Source organism: Hypanus sabinus, chromosome 7 (genome assembly GCF_030144855.1).
Source record: "Hypanus sabinus isolate sHypSab1 chromosome 7, sHypSab1.hap1, whole genome shotgun sequence".
Taxonomy (NCBI): Eukaryota; Metazoa; Chordata; class Chondrichthyes; order Myliobatiformes; family Dasyatidae; genus Hypanus; species Hypanus sabinus.
In genome coordinates, this window is record NC_082712.1 from 161,582,657 (window position 1) to 161,607,205 (window position 24,549).

The window sequence follows — 24,549 nt, forward strand, 5'->3', positions numbered from 1 at the left end:
TGATCACCAATGTTATATGACACGGCACAAAATGATGATGATGCATTTACAGTGAACGCAATGCAGAGAAGGCTCACTAGGATATCTTCTGGGATGCGTGAAGGGAGGTTGAGCTTATCCTAAATGGAATACAGAAGAATGAGAAATGGTCTTACTGAACTATATCACATTCTGAAGGACAGTTGCAGAGAGACCATTTGTTCTTTTGTGGGTGCCTAAAACTGAGGGTCATAGTTTCAGAATAAATGGTTGTCAATTTAATATGAAGATGAGGAAAATATACTTGATATTCACTGTCCCATTGTACAGCAGAAATGGAGACACTGAATATAGTTAATGTGGAGACTGACACATTTTAAGGGAATCATGGGAATAAAAAGACAGTAGGAAGGTGGTGCTGAGGTGGAGTTCAATCAACCATGACTTTACTAAAGGGTCAAAGGGCAACAAACTATCCATGGTGATTTTTTTTTATTATTAATGGATGGTTGGTGATCACCAAGTGCTTGGTTGGGAATGTCAATTCTTCTGAAAACCATACCCCTACAGCCCTGTCTGAAATACGTTGCTGGAATTGTGAATGGATAGTTAACCAGATAATGTTTTGACAATCATCCTCACAATTTCAGGCCGGCAACGCAGCTAACAACTTATGCTCACAGTCATCATTATGTGACCGATCCAAATTCCCTTCAACTTAGTTACAACCCTAACATTAGGTAATATTTATTGCTTGTACCTCAAGAATAAGAGTTTTAAGTACAATACCTCCAAGATGATAATGAATGCCATTTTTGCAGCCAAAATGTGCCAGAATTGCATGGTGTGCTGGAATTCAAATTTATGTCCTGATGGATAACGATAATCCTTGTATCTATAAAATTAGAAAGGAATCATTGATAATATTTGTGCAATGTAGAAAATGCAATGGAGACTAACATAAACTGCAAGTGATATCAAAGCTTAACAGTGAACTTTGATTAGTAGAACTGTTCAGGATATGACCTCTTCTCATTGCTACTATTAGGTAGGAGGTACAAGAGCCTTAAGACACACACTCTAGGAACAGCTTCTTCCCCTCCAACATCAGATTTCAGAATGGACAATGAACCCATGAACACAATCTTGTTTTTTTTTGGCTCTCTTTTCTAATTTAATTTGATTTTATACTGATTCCAAATCAAGTGTGACGAGATCTGAAAGATTATTCATTATGGACTGTTCCTTTAAAAAGAGAGAGAGTGTGTGTACTAATTCAAAGAGAGCAATGAACAGCCTGTGGTTTGCATGGTTTCGGCAGGGCGGAGTTATTTGATGGACAGCTGGTATTCAGCAGTTGGGGAATACATACAAGGTCAATCAGCTTTGTAATCAAACACACAAGACACAGATGAAACTGACACTGGATGAGCTTTGTGTGCTCATGACAAGGATGGGTTTTGCTCTCAGTGTGGAAAAGGGGTGACCAGTGGAAAGCTATCGGTGTGTTTAACCCTTGCCTAAGTTGATAGCTTTACCACGTGAAAATGGTACTCTCTTTTGTGTGGTCACAGTTGGTGACTTTAACAGGACTTCGGAGGACAATGGGAAGTTTCGATGGCGTCGGCACTGGGAAAACAAATCACCACTCTCTCTCTATCACTCCTCAATCTACTCAATTCAATATCACGAACTGACCTGATTTCATACCTATACCATCGTAAAACTGTATCATTTATCACCTGAGCGGGGAGAAGTTTGGGAACTTTATTTACTCACTTATATATGCATAAACTCTCGTAACCTGTTTGCCTTATCTTGTTTTATATTACTTTATTATGTAGTTACTAATAAAATAGTGTTTTTAATGGAAGACTCAGACCCCAGGTGTGTTCCATTTCTGCTGGTCCTTTTTAATCTGCTACGCGGAATGTAACACAAGACTAAGAAAGCCACCTTGTTTGATGTGGAGGCTAAACGAGTGCTGCTGTGCCCAAAACCTCAGCTGAACTCTTGGTTTGCTTACCACAACAGGCAGTTCTTGTTGGAAACTTGCACCATAGCTCAGGCCTCTGCTTTTGAGCAGTACTCTCTGCACTTTGAAATAGTTGAATGTTTCACTACGACCTGGCGCGATCTGAACTGAGCAACTGAGGTAAATGTTCAGTTGCTGCCAGTGGGCGTGCTGCTTTTGGATATTGAAGGGCGAGCAATGCACCATTCTAGGATGAGATACGAGCCTTACCCTGTATAAATGGCTGGAGGCACTCAGCAGGCCAGGCAGCATCAACGGAGAGGAGTAAACAGTCAATGTTTCGAGCTGAGACACTTCATCAGGACTGTAAGAGAAGGGGGAATGAGCCAGAAAAGGTGGTGTGGTGGGGGTGGATGGGAAAGAACTACAGGCTGCCGGGTGGTAAGTGAAGCCCAGTGAGGGGGAGGGGAGGTAACGTGAGAAGCTCTGAGGTGATAGATGGAAAAGGTAAAGGGCTGAAGGAGGAGTATCTGTAGGAGGGGAGAGTGGACCATGAGAGAAAGGGGAGGAGTAGGAGCACCAGAGGGAGCCGACAGGCAGGCGCGGAGAACAGAAGTGCTAAGAGGAATGGAAAATGAGAGAAGGGGGAGGGGGAGAAGTACTGGTAATTAGAGAAATCAATGCTGATGCTATCAGGTTGGAGGCTACCAAGACGGCAGAGGAGGTGTTGCTCGTCCAACCTGAGTGTGGCCTCATTATGGCACCACAGGAGGCAATGGGCAAGTTGGAATGGGAATAAGGAGAGGGCATGGGCATCTAGCCAGCTTGATGAGTGTTAGCTGCTGCTGTGGACTGGCTGTTTCATGTGTTGTCAAATCTTACAAAGTCCCTCTGCATCTGCGTTGTCATCTCCCTCCCCCTTTATGTGCCTGCACCCTTCCCAGACTGGAGATTTCTCTCTGATTACAAGCTCCACACAGCAGCATCATCATATTCAACTGTTGTTTGCATGATTTGTCTTGTTTAGCACATTGGTTGTTTGTCAGCCTTTGTTATTTTTCATAAATTCTATTGTAGTTCTTTATTTTCCTGTAAATGCCTGGAAGAAAGTGAATCTCAAAGTAGGAACAGTGGATTCCTGCTAATTGGCCATTGGTTAATTGGGGCAGTCACTTATTTGGGCCAACTCTTAGAGAACAAAAACTAAATCAATAAAATATTTGAGATTCCCTTCATTTACTTGGTGCCCTATATTACTTAATTGGGACAGGAAACTTGCTGAACAGTTACTAACTATTGTCAACACACACAAAATGCTGGTGGAACACAGCAGGCCAGGCAGCATCTATAGGGAGAAGCATAGTCGATGTTTCGGGCCGAGATCCTTCGTCAAGACTATCTGAAAGGAAAGGTAGTAAGAGATTTGAAAGTAGTGGGGGGAGGGGGAAATGCAAAATGATAGGAGAAGACCGGAGGGGGTGGGATGAAGCTGAGAGCAGGAAAGGTGATTGGCAAAAGGGATACAGAGCTGGAGAAGGGAAAGGATCATGGGATGGGAGGCCTAGGGAGAAGGAAAGTGGGAGGGGAGCACCAGAGGGAGATGGAGAACAGGCAGAGTGGTGGGCAGAGAGAGAGAAAAAAAAAGGGGGGAAAAAGCTAAATATATCAGGGATGGGGTAAGAAGGGCAGTTATGGAAGTTAGAGAAATCAATGTTCATGCCATCAGGTTGGAGACTACCCAGCCAGTATATAAGGTGTTATTCCTCCAACCCGAGCGTGGCTTCATCTTGACAGTAGAGGAGGCCATGGATAGACATATCAGAATGGGAATGGGACGTGGAATTAAAATGTGTGGCCACTGGGAGATCCTGCTTTCTCTGGCGGACAGAGCGTAGGTGTTCAGCAAACTGGTCTCCCAGTCTGTGTCGGGTCTCACCAATATATAAAAGGCCACACCGGGAGCACTGGACACAGTATACCACACCAGCCGACTCACAGGTGAAGTGTCGCCTCACCTGGAAGGATTGTCTGGGGCCCTGAATGGTGGTGAGGGAGGAAGTGTAAGGGCAGGTGTAGCACTTGTTCCGCTTGCAAGGATAAGTGCCAGGAGGGAGATCGGTGGGAAGGGATGGGGGGACGAGTGGACAAGGGAGTCGTGTAGGGAGCGATCCCTGTGGAAAGCAGAAGGAGGCGGGGAGGGAAAGATGTGCTTGGTAGTGGGATCCCATTGGAGGAGGCGGAAGTTACATTGAATTATACGTTGGACCCGGAGGCTTGTGTGGTGGTAGGTGAGGACAAGGGCAGATGTGCGGGAAATGGGAGAGATGCGTTTGAGAGCAGTTGATGGTGGAAGAAGAGGAGCCCCTTTGTTTGGTTGCTTGAATTTCCAGCATCTGCAGATACCCTCGTGTTTACTAACTATTGTCAGTCGCATGCACTTGTATGGCTGTTAGACACTCCACGGTGCTTAGAGTGATCAGTTTTTAATTAGCAGCAGTAGCATGCTTGTGCTCTAAAAGTAATGATTTTCACCACTGATAGTTGACAGAACTTATCCTCTCCAAGAGCAAGCCTCATGTGGTGCCTCCTTGCTGGCAACACATGGAAACAGAACTCCTTTTGGATTGAGGCTGAACTACGGAGGACGGGGAGGAGGTCTGGCCCCTGCACATGTAGCACATAGGCCCACCGGTGAGTGGATACACCTTCGAGTTTGTGAGCCAGATCCCCAGCTATGGGTAAATAGACCTACTGCCTTGTGAGAAACCTCAGGAGAGGTGAAGGCTATGGGAGTAAACCCAGACAGAAAATCCCAAGTGGACGGATGTGACTGAACATCCTTTTTGCAGCTCCGGCAGCCAAGTTGGTGCCAAACATATTGCTTCACTTTTCTTTTGATTATAGCAGTGAGGCTGAGAGGGGGACCTTGATGACAGGGGATCTCAGGATCTCCATACCTTCCGTCCAGGCTTGTGCCTTGGAGAGGTCACTCCAGTGCCAAAAAAAAACATTGTCCTTTGAAACAGATGGATGCCATCATCATTGGTTGGTGTAAAATAAACAGCAAGACAATTCAGAACAGTTTTGTTCACTGAGGTTTCAAGCATTCAGGCTTGGAGATGCTAGAAATGGCCTTGAGTGAAAATGAAAGGATTTCACTACTGTACTTCAGCAAGCTAGGAACTACAAGGTATTTGAAGGGATGAACAATCATCTTGAATGCTATAATAAAAATAAAGATTTGGGGGATGCAATCATCTAAAGCATTGTATGAATGCAGTCAATTATCTGCACTAGGTGTCTGCACAGATTTTGCTCGCTTAGAGTCAATCAAAAGAACACAGCAGATGAATTCCTCCACTGACAACTACTAACAACTAATACAGTTTTATCGTACTGTAAAGGTATTGGTAGTGTTTTTGATTTATTTCATTTTTCATTTAAATCCATAAATTGTTATTCACTTATTTGGTAGTTTGTTTTTTTTATATCTTTTAACTATTTTCATGAATCTTTGCCTAATAGGGGCCAAAGTGTACTGGTCCTGAAGTATCCCAATTGAAAGGAATCTACTGCATATGGTGACATGTATGTATGTTGATGATAAATTTACTTTGACTTTGAACTGGTGGAGATTAGGGCAATATCAGGATCCAGGAAGTCCTGTCACTCCAACACTCACTGTGCTGGCTGGACTCTGGCCTTGAAACCTCATATCTCAGCAATGAATGGACGTATCATTCATACCGGCCTGCCTATAACTAGCCCTCAGGCAACCTCTGCACAGTGCCTCAGTGGTCTGCTGTACAGTGGGAGTACTAGGGTGACAGTGGACGATGTGGATGAGCAGATATCTTTAAAAATATACAGGGTAGTAGGAACCCATTGATGCTCTGATTCCAGAACAAAGAAAGCTGCAACTAGTAGGTGCCCTGTTCGGCGTTAGAGATTGGTGTGTGCTCAGAAAAGCTAACTTTTCAAAATCTTGCCAATGAAGATCACGCAACTTAACTTTCCCAAGTTGAGTACATAGTGGATTATCAGAATATTGGATCCAAGAACTCATTTAGCATAAATTTCCCATCTATACCAGGAATGCCACAGCAGCTGCATTAATCTTGCATAACCAATGCACTTTGCCTGTCACATGTCTATAATCCAGATACAAAATTGTTCAAGACACCGGTGTGTGGCATTCCCTGGTGGACCACCTACTCTACCAAACCTTTGGTCTCTGCATCTACTCATGCACAAGATGATAACAGTCCACATGGATTTATAGCAGGTAGATCAGAGTCCTGGAACATGCCTCAGTTAATCAAGAACCTCTTGGTTTCAGAGCCTTAATTCCAGATGCACACTCAACTGTCAACATACAAAACAAACGCAATATCTGACATTTTGTTAAAATAAATTTGAAGATATGTTTACCAGACAAAAGAATGCTTTTTCAGTTCCTACCTGCACGATGTGATTTCAATGCTACTATATGATGATGTTAATGATTCAGCTTTTAAGACAGAAGTGTCGGCAATTGAAAGACTGTTATTGATATATCCTTTCATTGGCAGGTCACCATTTGTAGAATATGCGTATTTGTACACCAAACGTGGGATCATATCAGAAGTAAAAGCCACGATGAAAGCCTAGGGATTTGAAAGGAATCACACAGTGAAGTAGTTTGTCCTTTTGTGCATAAAGTATATAATAAAGAATATTTATAAAGGGTGGGGGGTAATCACGGGCATTAAATCTAATTTCAGTAGTAGCACACACAAAATGCTGGAGGAACTCAGCAGGTCTGGTAGCATCTATGGAAAGGAATAACCAGTCAATGGTTCAGGCAGAAACCTTTCTGGTAATTTTTTTTATTCTGAGCACTGGATCAAAGTGATTCCACACATTGCTTTACAAAGGTCTAGTGAGAGCAGTGAACTTAAGGAACTAAGTGAGAGCAAAACAAAAATATCCTAGAAGATCTGGGGAGCTTAAAAGTTAATAAATCTCAAGTATCTGTGTCTGCAATTTTGAAGGAGGTGGCCTAAGAGATGGTGGATTCTCTGATCTAAGATTCTAGATTCTGAATTTCTTCTGTGCATTGGAAGGTATCAAGCCTGACCTTGCAGGATGAAGGGAGAGAGGAAACCGGGAACTACCCATCTCCAATAGCGGATGTAACCAGTCTCCAACGAAAGATGCAAGAAGTGAACATCTTGAGAAGAATATATGGACTGAGCAGCCAACATAGATTTATGGAAGGTAAATCACATTGGACTAATCAGTTGGAGTTCCTTGAGGGTGTGCATAGTATCTTATGTAGAGATGCAGCACACAGGCACTTAGGCTCAACAAGTCCACACTGTCCAGTTACACCGATGTGATCTACATTGGTATATTGTTGGCAATATTCTGGAGTTATGGTATATAGCAAATATTAATTTCAATAGTAACCAGTCTTCAGACCTGAATGGGGTTTGTGGGTTGAGTTTAAAATGCAGCTGAGAACTGCTGCAAGTGTTCTTGGAGCTGCAGACTGCAATCAACTGCAAACCAAGGAACACCACACTGACTTGAGATGCATAAATGCAGTGCAGAGTCAGTGGAGGTTAACATCCATTTTGGGTGTCTGGAGTGTTGATGTGGAGATGGAGGTGTTTGAACATTATATGTAATTCAAAGGAAGCATTGTAGAGACATTGTAACTATATTGCTTGACCTTTGACCTTTAGTATATGAAAAGTGTCATATAATATTGGGTCGGGAGACCTCTTCTAAGAGTGAATCCTGCTTGTTCTGACAAATAAAGATTTCTTTATCCGCCAACTTCAGTGTCTCTCAGTGACTTCAGTCACAATCAGAACAACCATACATCTTTGGAATAGAATAATAGCATAGTTAAAAGGGAAACAAGTACACGTGGTGTATTTGGATTTTCAGAAGGACATTGTGGAGGGTCCATGTGAGGAGTTGGTCAACAGGGTTGCAGTACATGGAGTCAGGGGGAAATTACTAATGTGAAGAGAGAGTTGGTTGTCAGACAGAAAGCCGAGGGTAGAACCAAACCAATCATTCTAAGACAGCAGGTCATGACTTACAGGTACGGCTATTCATACCCTATAACAATAATTTCACTGAATGGACCCAATGTCATAATTTCAAAGTTGCTAAACAAGGGCATGATTATGAGCTTGTAGAAAGATGCAAGGAGCCTTCAGGGAGGGACATAGTGATGCTGAGACAGAGGGTAAGAGCATAGTGGATGACATCTCATCCACAGAGATTCATGATCATTCTTTTTAATGAATGTAATAGAAAATTACTTACTGGATGATAAATAATTGGGGATGCTAACATTGAAAGGGACTTGTGTGTTGTTGTGCATGTCTCTCAAGGCCACGAAACAAGTGCAACAGGTGATTAAGGAAGAGAAATGTTATCTTGGCCTCAGTCACTATAAGCCCTTTTTATAATGCTATTTACATTGTAAATACGTACTCATATTTATGTGTTTATGCACATTTTATTCTATATCTGTACTTTAAATTCTAAATTATTTTTATATTCTTTATTCTTTAGAATTGTTGAATGTTGATTTTCTGTTGCATAACAGATGACAGTAAATTCCTAATCTATGTAAATGTATACAGCCAATAAAGTTGATCCTTAATACTTCCAGGCCGAATAGTTTTGCAAGCCATTTTAGGTTAGAGTTGAGAGCCAACCACTGTGGTAGGCTTCTGGTCACAAATGAGGTAACAATGGCATGTTTGCTTCCTATAAGAAATTGGTGGACTGAAATGGATGTTATAGCATTTGTTTCATGGTGATTATTACTTACAGAGTGACTGAGGTAATAGGTAGAGATTGATGGAGAGAGAGAGATGCTGGCCTTATCATCAATATCTAAGTTCTTGAACAAAAAAAGAGAAGTTCTTATGATCAGCAGAGTACAAGTCAAGCCAAGTCACATACAGATATAGGATTCTTCATTGCTGTTTCCATAACAGTCAGGGTTATAGCCCTGAGAGAACCCCTGAACTTGGAGGACTGGTGGACCACTCTTCATCTTGTCTCTACCCTTTTACCTCTTTGCTTTGGGTGATCCAACCAAGAGCCAAAGCACAAGGCCCTAACTCCAAAGAACATAGCTCTCCAGGTCACTGAGGCATGCAACCCTCCAAAACCTATGACATGGTTGTGCTCCACTTGGAGGTGTGTTAATCTGTAGCTTATCCTTGTAAAAAACACTGCCCTTACCTATACACTCAGGGAGATTTACAATAGCTCAGTAAACTACCACCACTCAGGTCGATGGTAAGGTGAATGCAAACGGGAGTGCTCAAAGGAAGCTCCCACCGTCACAGGGAGAACGTGCAATTCCACACTGTTTAGATCTCTACAACTGTGACGCAGCAACTTCACCAACTGTGCCATGGCGTCTGGGCTATGAGTGGCACTTTGAGGCTCTTATGCCGGACGTATAATGCTCTAAACACCTTGGCACCACAGTCCCGGTGGGAAACAGAACACTTACATTTGTAACGACAGATAAGATAGCAATGCCATTCAGTATCTGCTGCCAGATCCCTATGCTGTGAGCCTTTGATGCCACTGGCCTCCGGAACTGCGTGATAAACTTCCACGCATCCACACGGATCTCAATGATGTTGTTCAGCAGAGCCAGAACGGGAGCCAGAGGAAACGAGGCCACGAAAAGAGTAACAAAACCAAACTGGATAACTGCAAAACAAACAGCAGATGACATCAGTAACCAAGTGTGATTGTTTCTGTGTTCAATGTCCATCTAAATATCAGATATTATCAGTCTCTTACCACTCAAAGTTAGTAGCCAACAATTTTTCAGCCCGAGGACAGGATGAAATTTTTGATTGATGAAAAAAATATAGAAAGCCCACAACGTCTAAGGAATATTATTAAAGCTTTTGAAAGCTGATTTTTTATTTTAAAAATGCAACAAAATGGCTGCTCAACTCAAATAAATCATATCAGATTTACATTTGTGGATATTTACTCAGAAATTGCAATTCAGAGATCAATTTCTTCCAGGTGAGGCGACACTTCACCTGTGAGTCGGCTGGTGTGGTATACTGTGTCCGGTACTCTCGATGTGGCCTTTTATATATTGGTGAGACCCGACGCAGACTGGGAGACCGTTTCACTGAACACCTACGCTCGGTCCGCCAGAGAACGCAGGATCTCCCAGTGGCCACACATTTTAATTCCACGTCCCATTCCCATTCTGATATATCTATCCACGGCCTCCTCTACTGCCAAAATGAATCCAAACTCAGGTTGGAGGAACAACATCGGCTGGGTAGCCTCCAACCTGATGGCATGAACATTGACTTCTCTAACTTCCGTTAATGCCCCTCCTTACCCCATCCCTGACATATTTAATTGTTTGTTTTTCTCTCTCTCTCTCTCTCTGCCTGTTCTCCATCTCCCTCTGGTGCTCCCCCCACCCCTTTTCTTTCTCCCGAGGCCTCCCGTCCCATGATCCTTTCCCTTCTCTGTATCATTTTCACCAATCACCTTTCCAGCTCTTAGCTTCATCCCACCCCCTCCGGTCTTCTCCTATCATTTTGCATTTCCCCCTCCCCCCACTACTTTAAAATCTCTTACTATCTTTCCTTCCGGTCAGTCCTGACGAAGGGTCTCGGCCCGAAATGTCGACAGTGCTTCTCCTTATAGATGCTGCCTGGCCTGCTGTGTTCTACCAGCATTTTGTGTGTATAGTATCAATTTCTTTCCTTCACTTCTTGGGTCCTTAGCTCCCAGTAGAGCAGAGACCATTGATGACCTCTTGTCTCCATTGTTCCAAGTCCTTATGACCATAAGGCGTAGGAGCAGAATTAGGCCATTTGGCTGATCCTTTTTACACTGCCTCAAACCTATTCCCAGGCCTTCTCCCTGTAACCTTTGATGCTGTGACCAATCAAGAACCTACCAATCTCTGCCTTAAATATACCCAACAACCTTGGGATGTAACAAATTCCACAAATTCACCACCCTCTGGCTAAAGAAATTTCTCCACATCTCTGTTTTAAATGAACACCCCTCTATCTTGAGGCTGTGCCCTTTTGTCCTAGACTCCCCTATCATGGGAAACATCCTTTCCCACCTACTCTGTCTAGGCCTTTCAACATTTGTAAGGTTTCAATGAGACCGCTCCTCATCCTTCTGAATTCCAGCAAGTACAGACCCAGAGACTTCAAACATTCCTCATATGATAACCCTTTCATTCCCAGAATCATCCTTGTAAACCTCCTCTGGACCCTCTCCAAAGTCAGCACATTTTTTCTTAGATGAGGAGCCCAAAACTGTTCACAATACTCAAGGTGAGGCCTCACCAGTGCCTAATAAAGCCTCAGAATCACATACCTGCTCTTGTATTCTAGACTTCTTGAAATTAATGTGCTAACATGGCACTTGTCATTCTCACCACCAACTCTAGCTGCAAGTTCATTTTTAGGTTGTTCCACATAAGGACTCCCAAGTCCTTTTGCATCTCAGATTTTTGGATTTTCTCCCTATTTAGAAAATAGTCTGCACATTTATTTCTACTACCAAAGTGCATAACCATGCATAGTACAAGTGGCCCACGTTTTTCAAATGTTCGCTTTATGACACCTCGCCGTTTCGAAAGACCTACATTAGTTACCTGTTTTCACTAACAGAAGAGTGTTTTCACTGTTATGAAAAAAGGCAGCGCATGAAAGAAGGCAGTGCGCCCCCCGAGCAGCCAGGCTCCTCCCCCAGAACTGCATTCTAGCTGGCATTGCTTAAACACGTGCCTATGGGCATCTGTGCTTTACAGTATCTTGACCTATTTTGTTCACCCGTTAGCAAGTTAAGTTCTAGGGTATCGGAAAAGCCTAAAAGAGCTCGTAAGGGTGTTACACTTTGCGTAAAACTAGACAAAATTAAGCGTTTCTATCATGGTGAATGAAGAAAGGACATTGTCTGCACGTTGAACTTGACTGCATCCACCATTCGCACTATAAAGAATCGTGAAAGCTGCTGATGTTACTGTTGGTTCTGCTCATAGCAAAGTGGTCTCTTTTAGTTGGCATCCAATAATGGATAAAATGGAAAGTCTATTGATTGAATGGATTGATGGGTGTACAGAGCGTGGTGTTCCTTTATCTTATACTTGAGAAATCAGTCAGTCTTTTTAATAAGCTGAAACAGAAAGCACTGGACGATGTTGATGAAAATGTTGCTAAAGTGGAATTTAAAGGTAGTCCTGAATGGTTTGATCGGTCTCTGAGGCGAGGGCGGCTTCATAGGTTAACGTTTACTGGAGAGAGTGCTTTGGCTGATACTGAAGCTGCCAAAAAGTTCCCAGCAGAACTGAAGAAAATAATTACAGAAGATGGTTATTCGTATAAGCAAGTGTTTAACTGTGACAAAATTGCAATTTATTGGAAAAAAAATTGGCGAGCAAGACATTTATTTCGATAGAAGAAAAGCAGGCTAAGGGACACAAGGCATCGAAGGACAGGTTTACCCTAATGCCTATTATTAACGCAACTGGTGATGCTGTCCTTAAGCCTCTACTAGTGTACCATTCAGAAAATCCGAGGGCACTTAAAGGCGTTGATAAGAATACACTTCCTGTTGTGTTCCGTTCACATCCAAGTGGTTGGAATATCAAAGTGCTTTTTTCTGAGTACATGAGTGGATACATTAGTCCTTTTATTGAAAAATACCGTAGAGAAAATAACCTCAATAATAGGTGTCGTGATTGCTGTCTTCCCAACTCTGGTAAGTGAAACTACACTGTACATACATTATTTCTACTTTATATAGGCTGTGTATTTTTATGTGTTAGTTGGTATGATTTGGCAGCTTCATAGCTTAAAGGTTACTGGAGAGACTGCTTCCGCTGAGAGCTCTTGTGAGATTTTCGCTACGCTAGACACTGATGCAATGATTGCAGAAAAGTATTTCTACTTTATATAGGCTGTGTATTTATCATATCATTCCTGCTTTTACTATATGTTACTGTTATATTGGGTTTTGTGTGTTATTTGGCATGGTTTTGTAGGTTATCTTTTGGGTCTGGCAATGCTCAGAAATTTTTCCCCATATAAATAAATGGTAATTGCTTATTCACTTTATGACATTCTGGCTTACGAACCATTTCATACCTTCTACCTTGGGATAGCGGGGAAAACCTGAATTTCATTTGCCACTTTCTTGCCCATTCTCCTAATCTATCCAAGCCTACCTGTTTCCTCAACACTACCTGCCCCTCCACCAACATTTGTATTATTTGCAAACCTGCCAACAAAGCCATCTATTCCATCATCTAAATAATTGATATACAGCATAAAAAGCAGTCCCAACAGCAACCCCTGCAGGACACCACGTCACTGGCAGTCAACTAGAAAAGGATAATTTCATTCTTACTTGCCGCGTCCTGCCAATCAGCCAATGCTCTAACCATGTTAGTAAATTTCCTGTAATACCTTGAGCTCTTAACTTGGTAAGCAGCCTCAGGTGTGGTACCTTGTCAAAGGCCTTCTGAAAGTCCAAATATAAAACACCCACTGCATCACCTTTATCTATCCTTCTTGTAATCTCCTCAAAGAATTCCAACAGGTTCGTCAGGCAGGATTTTCCCTTAAGGAAATCATGCTGGCTTTGTCCCATCTTGTCCTGTGTCACCAGTACTCCATCACCTCATCCTTAACAATCGACTCCAACATCTTTTCAGCCACTGGTCTACAGTTTCCTTTCTTCTGCCTTCCTCCTTTCTTAAAGATCGGAGGGACATTTGCAGTTTCTCAGTTCTCTGGCACCATGTCAGAGTCCAATGGTTTTTGAAAGATCATTGTTAATGCCTCCAGAATCTCTCATGCTACCTCCTTCAGAATCTTAGGGTGCAGTTCATCTGGTCCGGGTGACTTATGTACCCTTAGGTCTTTCAGCTTTTTGAGCACCTTCTCCCTTGTAATAGTAACTGAACTCACTTCTCTTCCTTCACACACTACAACATCTGGCACACTGCTAGTGTCTTCCACAGTGAAGACTGATGCAAAATACTCATTTAGTTCATCTGCCAGCTCCTTAACCCCAGTTATTATTTCTCTGGCCTCATTTTCTGGTAGTCCTATATCAACTCTCATTTCTCTTTTTTTTTTACAGATTTGAAAAAGCTTTTACCCTCCACACTGATGCTGTTTGCTAGCTTGCCTTCATTTTTCATTTTTTTCTCTTCTAATGATTCTTTTAGCTGCTCTCTGTAGGGCTTCCCATTCCTCTATCTTAGTCGATAATATGGCTGTAATTCATCAATGTTTCTATAATCCATTATACCTACTGTCCTGGGGAATGGCCTATACAACTTCACCAGAGCCCTGTTGGCCAGCCTTCCGATTTCCACCTCTCACGACAGGAACACTGGGTTGAACTTTTCCTTCACACACAATTGGGCGGTTCTTGTGCTGAGTCATCCTCATTGAGTCACACTGACTTTCACATCATGGTTCACAGAATGATCCCAGTTTTGGAGCACTGTGGGGGAATTTGGACTATTTTTGGATTCCATGGTCGTCCCAATGCTAGATAAAGCTGTGAGCAGCATGGGCCAGTGGGTAATAGTTTAGTAATGACTATGAATAAAAGCTAATTTCTTCTGTAATTCAAACCAACATTCCTTTTTCATTTTGTGTGTGAATGCTCAAATGTTCTTCTATTCCTACCACTTCATTTCCTGCATTTTTTTCCACTTCTCCATTGTGAGGAAGAAACGAGCTGAGGTATCATTAATTTCTGATTTCCCTTACTGAACTTAAAGGGCAAGGTTTCAAAGCTCTTATAATAAATATTCCAGATATGTTTGAAAGGGTCTGCAATTTTGTTTTTTGCTCTGTGTACACAACATAAACCAGGGAACAGTATCAATTTTTACAGAGTAAAGGGTAATGTTTTAGATGCACTCATTTAAAAACTGAATGATTTAATTTTAAAATATGGTTGCTGGAGTAGGTGCTTCAACTTTAGGAGAAGCTGCAAGATGAGAATCACGATTGTGCAAGAAATTTCTCAATCAACCGCTCATTGGTGGGTGGATCAAATAGATAACAAACACTCCATCAGAAAGAAGGAAGCAATCCGTCTGTCATACAACACTGGACAGTTGCCATCTGCTGACTTGAGCTGAGTTTCCAAGAATACAGCCAGTTCCTCATACAGCAACCCCATCAGTTATATTCCCCCACTTTTATCCATATTGACTGCAAGAATACATTAATTCTCCCTCGAAAGCCTGGTTTGATGCTATTTTCATCACCATCTAGGGATCATTTCTTCTGCAAATCTATCCAACATCCCTTTATCATTATGGGTATGACTGCTCAAATGTTTCTCTATTCCCATCACTTATTTTCCTGCAAAGGTATATCACATTGGATACTGTTGTGGGGGGTGGGGGAAATGGGTGGGGAATGACCTTAACAGAGGAAAGTCATCACAGTGGTTGGGTCCCTGGCACCGAGTCTGCCTCTGTGACTCAGATGAGAAGGAGAAAGACAAGACAGCCTGAGTGGATAGGGGATTCGATAGGGGAACGGACAGGAGGTTCTGTGGGTGAGAATGAGATAACTAGATGTAGTGTTGCCTCCTTGTTGTCAGGGTCTGGGATATCTAAGTGGAAAGGTGAACAGCCAGGAGTCATGGTCTATGTAGGTCCCAATGACATGGGTAGGACAAGTGATGAGGTTCTGCATCGGGAGTACAGGGAGTTAGGTGCTAAGTTAAAAGGCAGGAGCTTCAGGGTTGTGATCTCAGGAGGCTAGAACCAGTAAGATTATACAGTTTAATTTGTGGCTAAGGAGTTGGTGTAGGACGGAGGGCATAAGATTTTTGGATCATTGGTCTCTCTTTCAGAGAAGCTGGGACCTGTACAGAAGGGACGGTTTGTTAATGTTGCACGGTGGGGTTTAAACTAGAGTTGTAGGGGAACGGGAACCAGAGAGCCAGAACAGCTAGTGCAGAGGTTGTGGAGGCAAATGTTGGGAAGACCTCAGACAAAATTCGAAATCAAAGGGTTCAGCATGTTGCGACAAAATCGAAAAGGGTGTGAATACAGATCGGAAGGTGTTGTATCTGAATGTACACAGTATAAGGAATTAGGTAGATGAACTTGCAGCACAAATTGCAGATTGGCAGGTATGATGTTGTAGTGTTACGTATTCGTGACACATGACAGTGGTGCCCTTGTCATGTGACTGGGGTTGAAGCTGTACTGGTCTTGAGGTGAAGGTCTTGTGATGGTGGAGTGACGTCATTTTCCCGCCAGTAGAGATCATGTAACGGTTTTTTTTTTAACAGGTTATAAAAGGTAGACCCCACCCTGTGAGGAGGGGCAGTTCGTGGCTGGATTTGCCAGGTTGACTTCATGCCACTGCGTGTTTTAAGTGATGATGCAGTTTAGCTGAAGTTTTTATTTAATGCTAAAGTTTAAAAGGTCATTGCCAGCAGGTTCTTTATAATTTTGTTAGTTCAAAATTAGTGGAGAGTGAAGATTGGAAGTTGGAAGTTAAAGATCGAGGAGAATCGCTTTCTACGGTGAAACGGGGGCGACCTTTGTTTGATCCTTATTTGGAAGGATTTCGTTGACTATCTTCGTGTTAATCCCTAGGTTTAACTAGAAAGGATTGAAGGTAGTGGAGAAGGAAAGGTCAGTGCCTTTAAGCCGTTCTGTTTCGTAAATTCTTCGTGGGAAGTTCGACGTCGGGGATCGAAGCAAGCGACATGAAAGAGAATTTAAATCATCCTATAAAGTCTCTCCTTTTAAATGGACTGTGAGCATATCGAACTTTTGGCAATACCACTTTAAAGAACTGTTTTTGGAATATCACTTTACGAACTGTTTGGGCTGCCGCTCAGCAGCTGTTTCCGGTTACGGTAGTGTTTGTTTACTTTTGGGGGGTTTGTTTTCTGTGTTTAATAAACGTGTTGTTTGTTATAAGAAACCCTTGCCGAACTCATATATTTATTGTTGCCTGAATACGTAACATTAAATATGGGGGCTGCGTCTGGATTGAATCATTTGAGTTTAAATGCTTGCTAACTTTTAAATCGGTGTTTTGGAAACGGGGATTACTCGGTTCTTTTGTTTGGCTTGTTGTGGTATTCGGCAGCAATGAATATTGATGAGTTTCTGGCTTCGCCAGCTGCGGAGGTGTTGGCGAAGGCGAAAAAAACTGAGGTGTTTGAGATAGCTAGTAGATTGCAACTTAAAGGTATTTTGCAGACTACTTCTAAGGCTGTAATACAGAGGAAAATCGCGTCACACTATGTGGATTCGGGTGTTTTTGATGAATCGATTTTAGAGTCGTTTCCAATAAGTAATCTGGAGATGCAGTTGCAAATCGAACAAATGAAATTGGAGAGGTGTAAATTGGAGATGGAACAAAAGAAGAGAGAATTTGCATATGCAATGGAGGAATTAAAGTCTGGGAATCAGTCTTCTGGTTCTAAAAAAACGTTTGTTGTTAGTCAAGAAATTAAATTGGTCCCTCCATTTAGTGAAACAGAAGTGGAAAGGTATTTTCAACATTTTGAAACTATTGCTCGGATGTCTGAGTGGCCGAAAGATAAATGGTCAGTGTTGTTACAGAGTGTAATTAAAGGCAAAGCACAACAAGTTTACACAACTTTAACAGCTGCACAAGCACTTGATTATGATATTGTAAAGAGGCATATCTTAAACGCATATGAGTTAGTCCCAGAAGCATATAGGGAAAGATTCAGAAGTTTGAAAAAGTCTGTGGAAAAAACTTATGTGGAATTTGCCTATGATAAAGCTATGTGTTTTGAGAGATGGGTTTCTTCTAAAAATGTAAATGGGGACTATGATACATTGAGAGAGCTGATTTTAATGGAGGAATTTAAAAGAAGCATTCCTGTTGAAGTAAGGACCTACTTAAATGAGAAGGATACTGATAAATTGCAGAACTGTGCTAGATTAGCTGATGAGTATGTTTTGATCCATAAGAACAAATTTCCTCAGGGCAGAATTTTTAAGAGGAAAAATAACATGGAGACTCCAGGTAAATCTGAAATTAAATCAGAGGTTAATGAGAAAGTTGATGAGAAAGGAAAGCCTGTGAAGGAAAGACAGTTTGGTCTTACTTGTAACTATTGTAAGAAGCCTGGCCATGTAATAGCTAACTGTTTCAGATTGAAAAAGAAAGAGAAGGAAGCAGTTCCAGATGCTTGTGTGCAACTGAAGCACCTGTAAAGTTACAGGGTTTGATAAAAACAAATGAGGCTTTGTTAGAGTCTGACCAAGTTAGAAAGGGATATGATCATTTTGTAACTGAAGGGTTTGTATCCTTGAAGGAAGGATCTACTCTGGTGCCAATAAAAATCCTTAGGGATACTGGTGCTTCTCAATCACTGATGTTAGACAGTGTGTTGAAGTTTAATGAAGAGTTTGATACTGGTGAGGTAAATTACATAAGAGGTGTTGGAAGTGATTTTATGCCTGTACATTTACATAAAGTAAATTTAAAGTCAGGGTTAGTTACAGGATTTGTTAAAGTAGGATTACAGCATAGCTTACCTGTGAAGGGTATTTCTTTATTGTTAGGTAATGATTTTGGCAGGTGGACAAGTTTTTCCTGAAGTGCATTTGACAATGGAGTCAGAGGAACCAGAGTTGAATTCTAACACAGATTCTTCCTGTGTTGTGACTAGAGCTATGGCTAAAAAGATTGATGCGCAGAATGAGGTTGTTATTCAGGACTGTTCAACTCAGGATTTGAGTTTTGAGGATGTGTCAGAGACTTTCTTATCTTTGTTGTTTGAACAAGATTCTTGGAGTAAGTCTGACTATAAAGATTTATCTTTGTCTAGGAAGGAGATGATAGCAGAGCAGAATAGAGACTCTGAGATTACAAAATTAAAAGAGCAGGCTTTACTAGATAGTGAAATTGATAAGGTGCCAGTAGGATATTACTTGGAAAAAGGAGTGTTGATGAGGAAGTGGAGATCACCTACAATTCCTGCAAGTGAGGATTGGAATGTTGTTTACCAGGTAGTTGTTCCAAAAGTTTATCGAAACGAGATTTTGAGTTTAGCTCATAGTGTGCCTTTAGGTGGACATCAAGGGGTAAGGAAAACTGTGGACAAGATTTTAAAACATTTTTACTATCCTGGTCTAAGAAAAGATGTGGCGATGTTTTGTAAAACGTGCCATACTTGTCAAATTGTGGGTAAACCAAATCAGGTTACACCAGTAGCTCCATTACAACCTATCCCAGCATTTGGTGAACAATTTTCTAAAGTTATTGTAGATTGTGTTGGTCCATTACCAAAGACAAAAACTGGTTATCTGTATTTGTTGACTATCATGTGTACTTCTTCTAGGTTTCCAGAGGCTGTACCACTTAGGAATATAAGAGCTAAGACTGTGACAAAGGCCCTTATAAATTTTTTTACTTATTTTGGATTACCTAAGGAGATACAAACTGATCAAGGCAGTAATTTTATGTCTGGATTGTTTCAACAGATAATTTATAAATTGGGAGCTAAGCAAATCACTTCGTCTGCATACCATCCAGAATCGCAGGGTGCCTTGGAGAGGTTTCATTCTACCCTCAAGAATATGATTAGGACATTTTGTGTAGAAAATGAAAGTGACTGGAATGAGGGTATAAACTTACTTTTATTTGCAGTAAGGGAATCAGTACAGGAATCTAGGTTTTAGTCCATTTGAACTTGTGTTTGGGCATAGAGTTAGAGGGCCTTTAGCTTTATTGAAAGAACAGTGGTTTAATAAGGAAGTACACACTAATTTGTTGGACTATGTGTTGAAATTTAAGGACAGGTTACATAAAGCTTGTAGCTTAGCTAAGGAAAATTTAAAGTTGGCTCAGGAGAAAATGAAGACTTGGTATGATAAAGAAGCGAGGATGAGGATGTTTAAGCCTGGAGATAAGGTGTTGGATCTTTTCCCAGTGCAGACAAATCCTTTACAAGCTAGATTTCATGGTCCTTATGAAATTGTGTCTAAAATCAATGATGTGGATTACGTGGTAAAAACTCCAGATCGTAGAAGGTCAACACAACTTTGCCATATAAATATGTTGAAACCATATTTTGAGAAACAATCTGATACTGTGACTGTTGTGGTTAGTGAGAGTGAGTTTGATTTAACTAGGAACATGATAGATGATTCATCTGACTTTCATTCTAAATCCAACATTGTTTCTGTTAGGTTACCAAATTCAACCATTCTGGAAAATATTGATGAAAAATTAGCACATTTACAGTTAGAGCAGAGACAACAGATGAAGGAGTTGATTTTTAAATATAGGGAGTTGTTTCCAGATGTTCCGAGAAGGACTACTATAGCTTCACATGATGTAGATGTTGGGGATGCCAAACCTATTAAACAACATCCATATAGGATGAACATGGAAAAATGTGAACTTGCTGAGAAAGAAATTGAATATATGTTAGAGAATAATATCATTAGACATTCTAACTCGAATTGGAGTTCACCATGTGTTATGGTGCCAAAGCCAGATGGTAGTATTAGGTTTTGTACGGATTATAGGAAGGTGAATGCTGTAACGAAAACAGATGCATATCCAATTCCTAGAGTAGATGATTGTGTAGATAAAGTTGGAAAAGCAAAGTTCCTTACAAAGATTGATTTATTGAAGGGGTATTGGTGTGTTCCATTAACGGACAGAGGTAGAGAGATTTCTGCATTTGTAACTCCATCTGGGTTATATGAGTATAATGTTCTTCCATTTGGGATGAAGAATGCCCCAGGTACTTTCCAGAGGATGATTAACTTTGTGATTCAGGGATTGACAGATACTGATGCTTATATTGATGATTTAGTGACAGGAAATGATACTTGGGAAGCACACATTATTGTGATGGAGAAATTGTTTGAAAGGCTTTCAAAAGCTAACTTAACTATTAATTTAGCTAAGAGTGAATTTGGACATGCCACTGTGACTTACCTTGGTTATGTTGTGGGTCAAGGTAAGGTAGCTCCTGTTCAGGCAAAAGTTCAGGCAATTTTAGAGATTCCCACTCCAACGGGGAAAAAGACTGTCAGAAGGTTTTTGGGAATGGTAGGATATTATCGGAAATTTTGTAAGAATTTTGCTAATGTTGCCCTTCCATTAACTAACCTTCTGCGGAAGAATGAGAAGTTTGTATGGACGGTGCCTTGTCAAGAAGCATTTGAAAAATTGAAAACAATGATATGTCAACAACCTGTGCTTAAGGCACCTGACTTTGGAAAACCTTTTTCATTGGCTGTGGATGCTAGTGATGAGGCTGCAGGAGCAGTATTAATGCAAAGGAATGAGGGTGATGAGGTTGATCATCCAGTAGCTTACTTTTCTAAGAAATTTAATAAGCATCAAAGAAACTATTCGACAATAGAGAAAGAATTGTTATCTCTTGTTTCAGCTTTGGAATATTTTGAGGTATATGTTGGTACAACTCAAAAACCACTTATTGTTTACACTGATCATAATCGGTTAGTTTTTCTGAGTAAGATGAAAAACAAAAACAGAAGATTATTAAATTGGAGCTTGATGTTACAAGAGTACAATATTATGATAACTCATATTAAAGGTAAAGATAATGTGGTTGCTGATTGTCTATCTCGATGTTGAATGTACACTGTATTTTTTTTATGGAGTGGTTTTTTTTCCAATTGTAACACTCCTACTGTATTGTGAGTTATAAGCTGTTATATGATGGTGTTGTGTATTGTATATGTTATAAAATTTATACCTTTGTTTTTCTTGTAAGCAATTGTTAAAAATTTTTGTTCTTGTCAGACCAAAAATGTTTTTTTGGAGGGAGGTGTTACGTATTCGTGACACATGACAGTGGTGCCCTTGTCATGTGACTGGGGTTGAAGCTGTACTGGTCTTGAGGTGATGGTCTTGTTATGGTGGAGTGACGTCATTTTCCCGCCAGTAGAGATCATGTGATGGGTTTTTTTTTTACAGGTTATAAAAGGTAGACCCCACCCTGTGAGGAGGGGCAGTTCGTGGCTGGATTTGCCAGGTTGACTTCATGCCACTGCGTGTTTTAAGTGATGACACAGTTTAGCTGAAGGATGAAGTTTTTATTTAATGCTAAAGTTTAAAAGGTCATTGCCAGCAGGTTCTTTATGATTCTGTTAGTTCGAAATTAGTGGAGAGTGAAGATTGGAAGTTGGAAGTTAAAGATCGAGGAGAATCGCTTTCTACGGTGAAACGGGGGCGACCTTTGTTTGATCCTTATTTGGAAGGATTTTGTTGACTATCTTCGTGTTAATCCCTAGGTTTAACTAGAAAGGATTGAAGGTAGTGGAGAAGGAAAGGTCAGTGCCTTTAAGCCGTTCTGTTTCATAAATTCTTCGTGGGAAGTTCGACGTCGGGGATCGAAGCAAGCAATGTGAAACAGAATTTAAATCGTCCTATAAAGTCTCTCCTTTTAAATGGACTGTGAGCATATCGAACTTTTGGCAATACCACTTTTAAGAACTGTTTTTGGAATATCACTTTAAGAACTGTTTGGGCTGCCGCTCAGCAGCTGTTTCCGGTTACGGTAGTGTTTGTTTACTTTTGGGGGGTTTGTTTTCTGTGTTTAATAAACGTGTTGTTTGTTATAAGAAACCCTTGCCGAACTCATATATTTATTGTTGCCTGAATACATAACAGTAGGCATCACGGAAACATGGCTGAAAGATCATAGCTGGGAGCTTAATGTCCAAGGACACATATTGTATCAAAAGGATCTGCAGAAAGGCAGAGGGGGTGGCGTCGCGCTTTTGGTAAAAATTAAAATCAAATCATTAGAAAGAGGTGACATAGGGTCAGAAGGTGTTGGATCATTGTGGCTAGACCTAAGGAACTGCAAGGGTAAAAATATCCTGATGGGAAATGTGTACAGACAAACAATAGTAAGGATGTTCCCTACAAATTACAATGGGAGATTGAAAATACATGCAAAAGGGGGACTGGGAAAATCAGGTTTGTGCTGGATTACAGGAGGGGGAATTTCTAGACTGCTTATGAGGTGGCTTTTTAGAGCAGTTCATGGTTGAGCCCATGAGAAGATCAGTTATTTTGGATTGGGTGTTGTACAATGAACTAGAATTGATTAGAGAGCTTAAGGTAAAAGAACTCTTAGGGGAAAGTGATCACAGTACGATTGAATTCACCCTGAAACTTGAGACAGAGAAGTTAAATCAGTGCATCAATATTACAGTGGAGTAAAGGGAATTACAGAGACATGACAGAGGAGTTGGCTAAAATTGATTGAAAAAGAACACTGGCAGGGATGATGGCAGAGCAGCAATGGCTGGAATTTCTGAAAGTAATTCGGACGGCACAGGATATGTAATCCCAAAGAGGAAGAAGTATTCTGAATGAACACTGACACAACCATGGCAAACAAGAGATGTCAAAGCCAACATAAAAGCCAAAGAGGGGGCATAAAATATAGCAAAGGTTAGTGGGAGTTAGAGGATTGGGAAATTTTTGAAAATCATCAGAAAGCAACTAAAAATGTCATTTAGGTAAAGGTGTAATACGGAAGTAAGCTAGCTAATAATATTAAAGAGGATTCCAAAAGTTTCTTCAGTGTAAAAGAGAGGCGAGAGTGGATATTGGACCTCTGGAAAACAGTGCTGGAGAGATAGTAATGGAGGACAAGAAAAATGGCAGATGAACTGAATGAATATTTTGTGTCCATCCGCACAGTGGAAGACACTAGCAGTGTGGTGGAATTTCCAGGTTTCAGTGGGTATGAAGTGTGTGAAGTAAACATAACTAGAGAGAAGGTTCTTGGGAAACTGAAAGTTCTGAAGATGGGTAAGTCACCTGGACCAGATGGTGTACACCCCAGAGTTCTGAAAATGGTGGCTGAAGAGATCGTGAAGACATTAGCAATGATCTTTCCAGAATCACTAAGTTTTGGAATGGTCTAGAAGACTGGAATATTGCAAATGTCACTCCACTCTTCAAGAAGAGAGAAAGAAGCAGAAGAAAGGAAACTATAGGCCAGTTAGTCTGACCTCAGTGGTTGGGAAAATGTTGGAGTTGATTGTTAAGGATGAGGTCTCAGGGTACTTGGAGGCACATGATAAAATCGGCTATGGTTTCCTCAAAGGAAAACCTTGCCTGACAAATCTGTTGGAATTCTTTGAAGATATAACAAGCAGGATAGACAGAGGAGAATCAGTTCATGTTGTGTACTTGGGCTTTCAGAAGGCCTTTGACAAGGTGTCACACGAGGCTACTTAACAAGCTATGAGTCCATGGTATTACAGGAAAGATTCTAGCATGTATAATGCAGTGGTTGATTGGCAGGAGCAAAGAGTGGGAATAAAGAGAGCCTTTTCTGACTGGTTGCGCGGGGACCTTTTTATTTTATATGTCAGTGATTTGGATGATGGTGTTGATGGCTTTGTTGCAAATTTTGTAGACTATATGAAGATAGGTGGATGGGCAGATGGTTTTGAGGTTACAGAAGGACTTAGATTAGGAGAATGGGCAAAGTATTGGCAGATGGAATGCTGTAACAGGTAGTGT

At 41.1% G+C, this 24,549-nt stretch overlaps 1 protein-coding gene across 4 annotated transcripts in view; it reads right to left on the reverse strand.

Moving 5' to 3' along the window:
- ano5a (anoctamin 5a) overlaps window positions 1-24,549 on the reverse strand; it is a 210,787-nt gene that overhangs the window by 5,656 nt on the left and 180,582 nt on the right. For all 4 annotated transcript variants that reach the window (XM_059976030.1, XM_059976029.1, XM_059976032.1 and 1 more), the window contains 3 exons: window positions 9,489-9,694; window positions 6,416-6,600; window positions 769-874 (listed from right to left, as the gene is read on the reverse strand). In XM_059976030.1, the coding sequence (XP_059832013.1) occupies window positions 769-874; window positions 6,416-6,600; window positions 9,489-9,694 (497 nt within the window). The remainder of the gene's footprint in view (window positions 1-768; window positions 875-6,415; window positions 6,601-9,488; window positions 9,695-24,549) is intronic.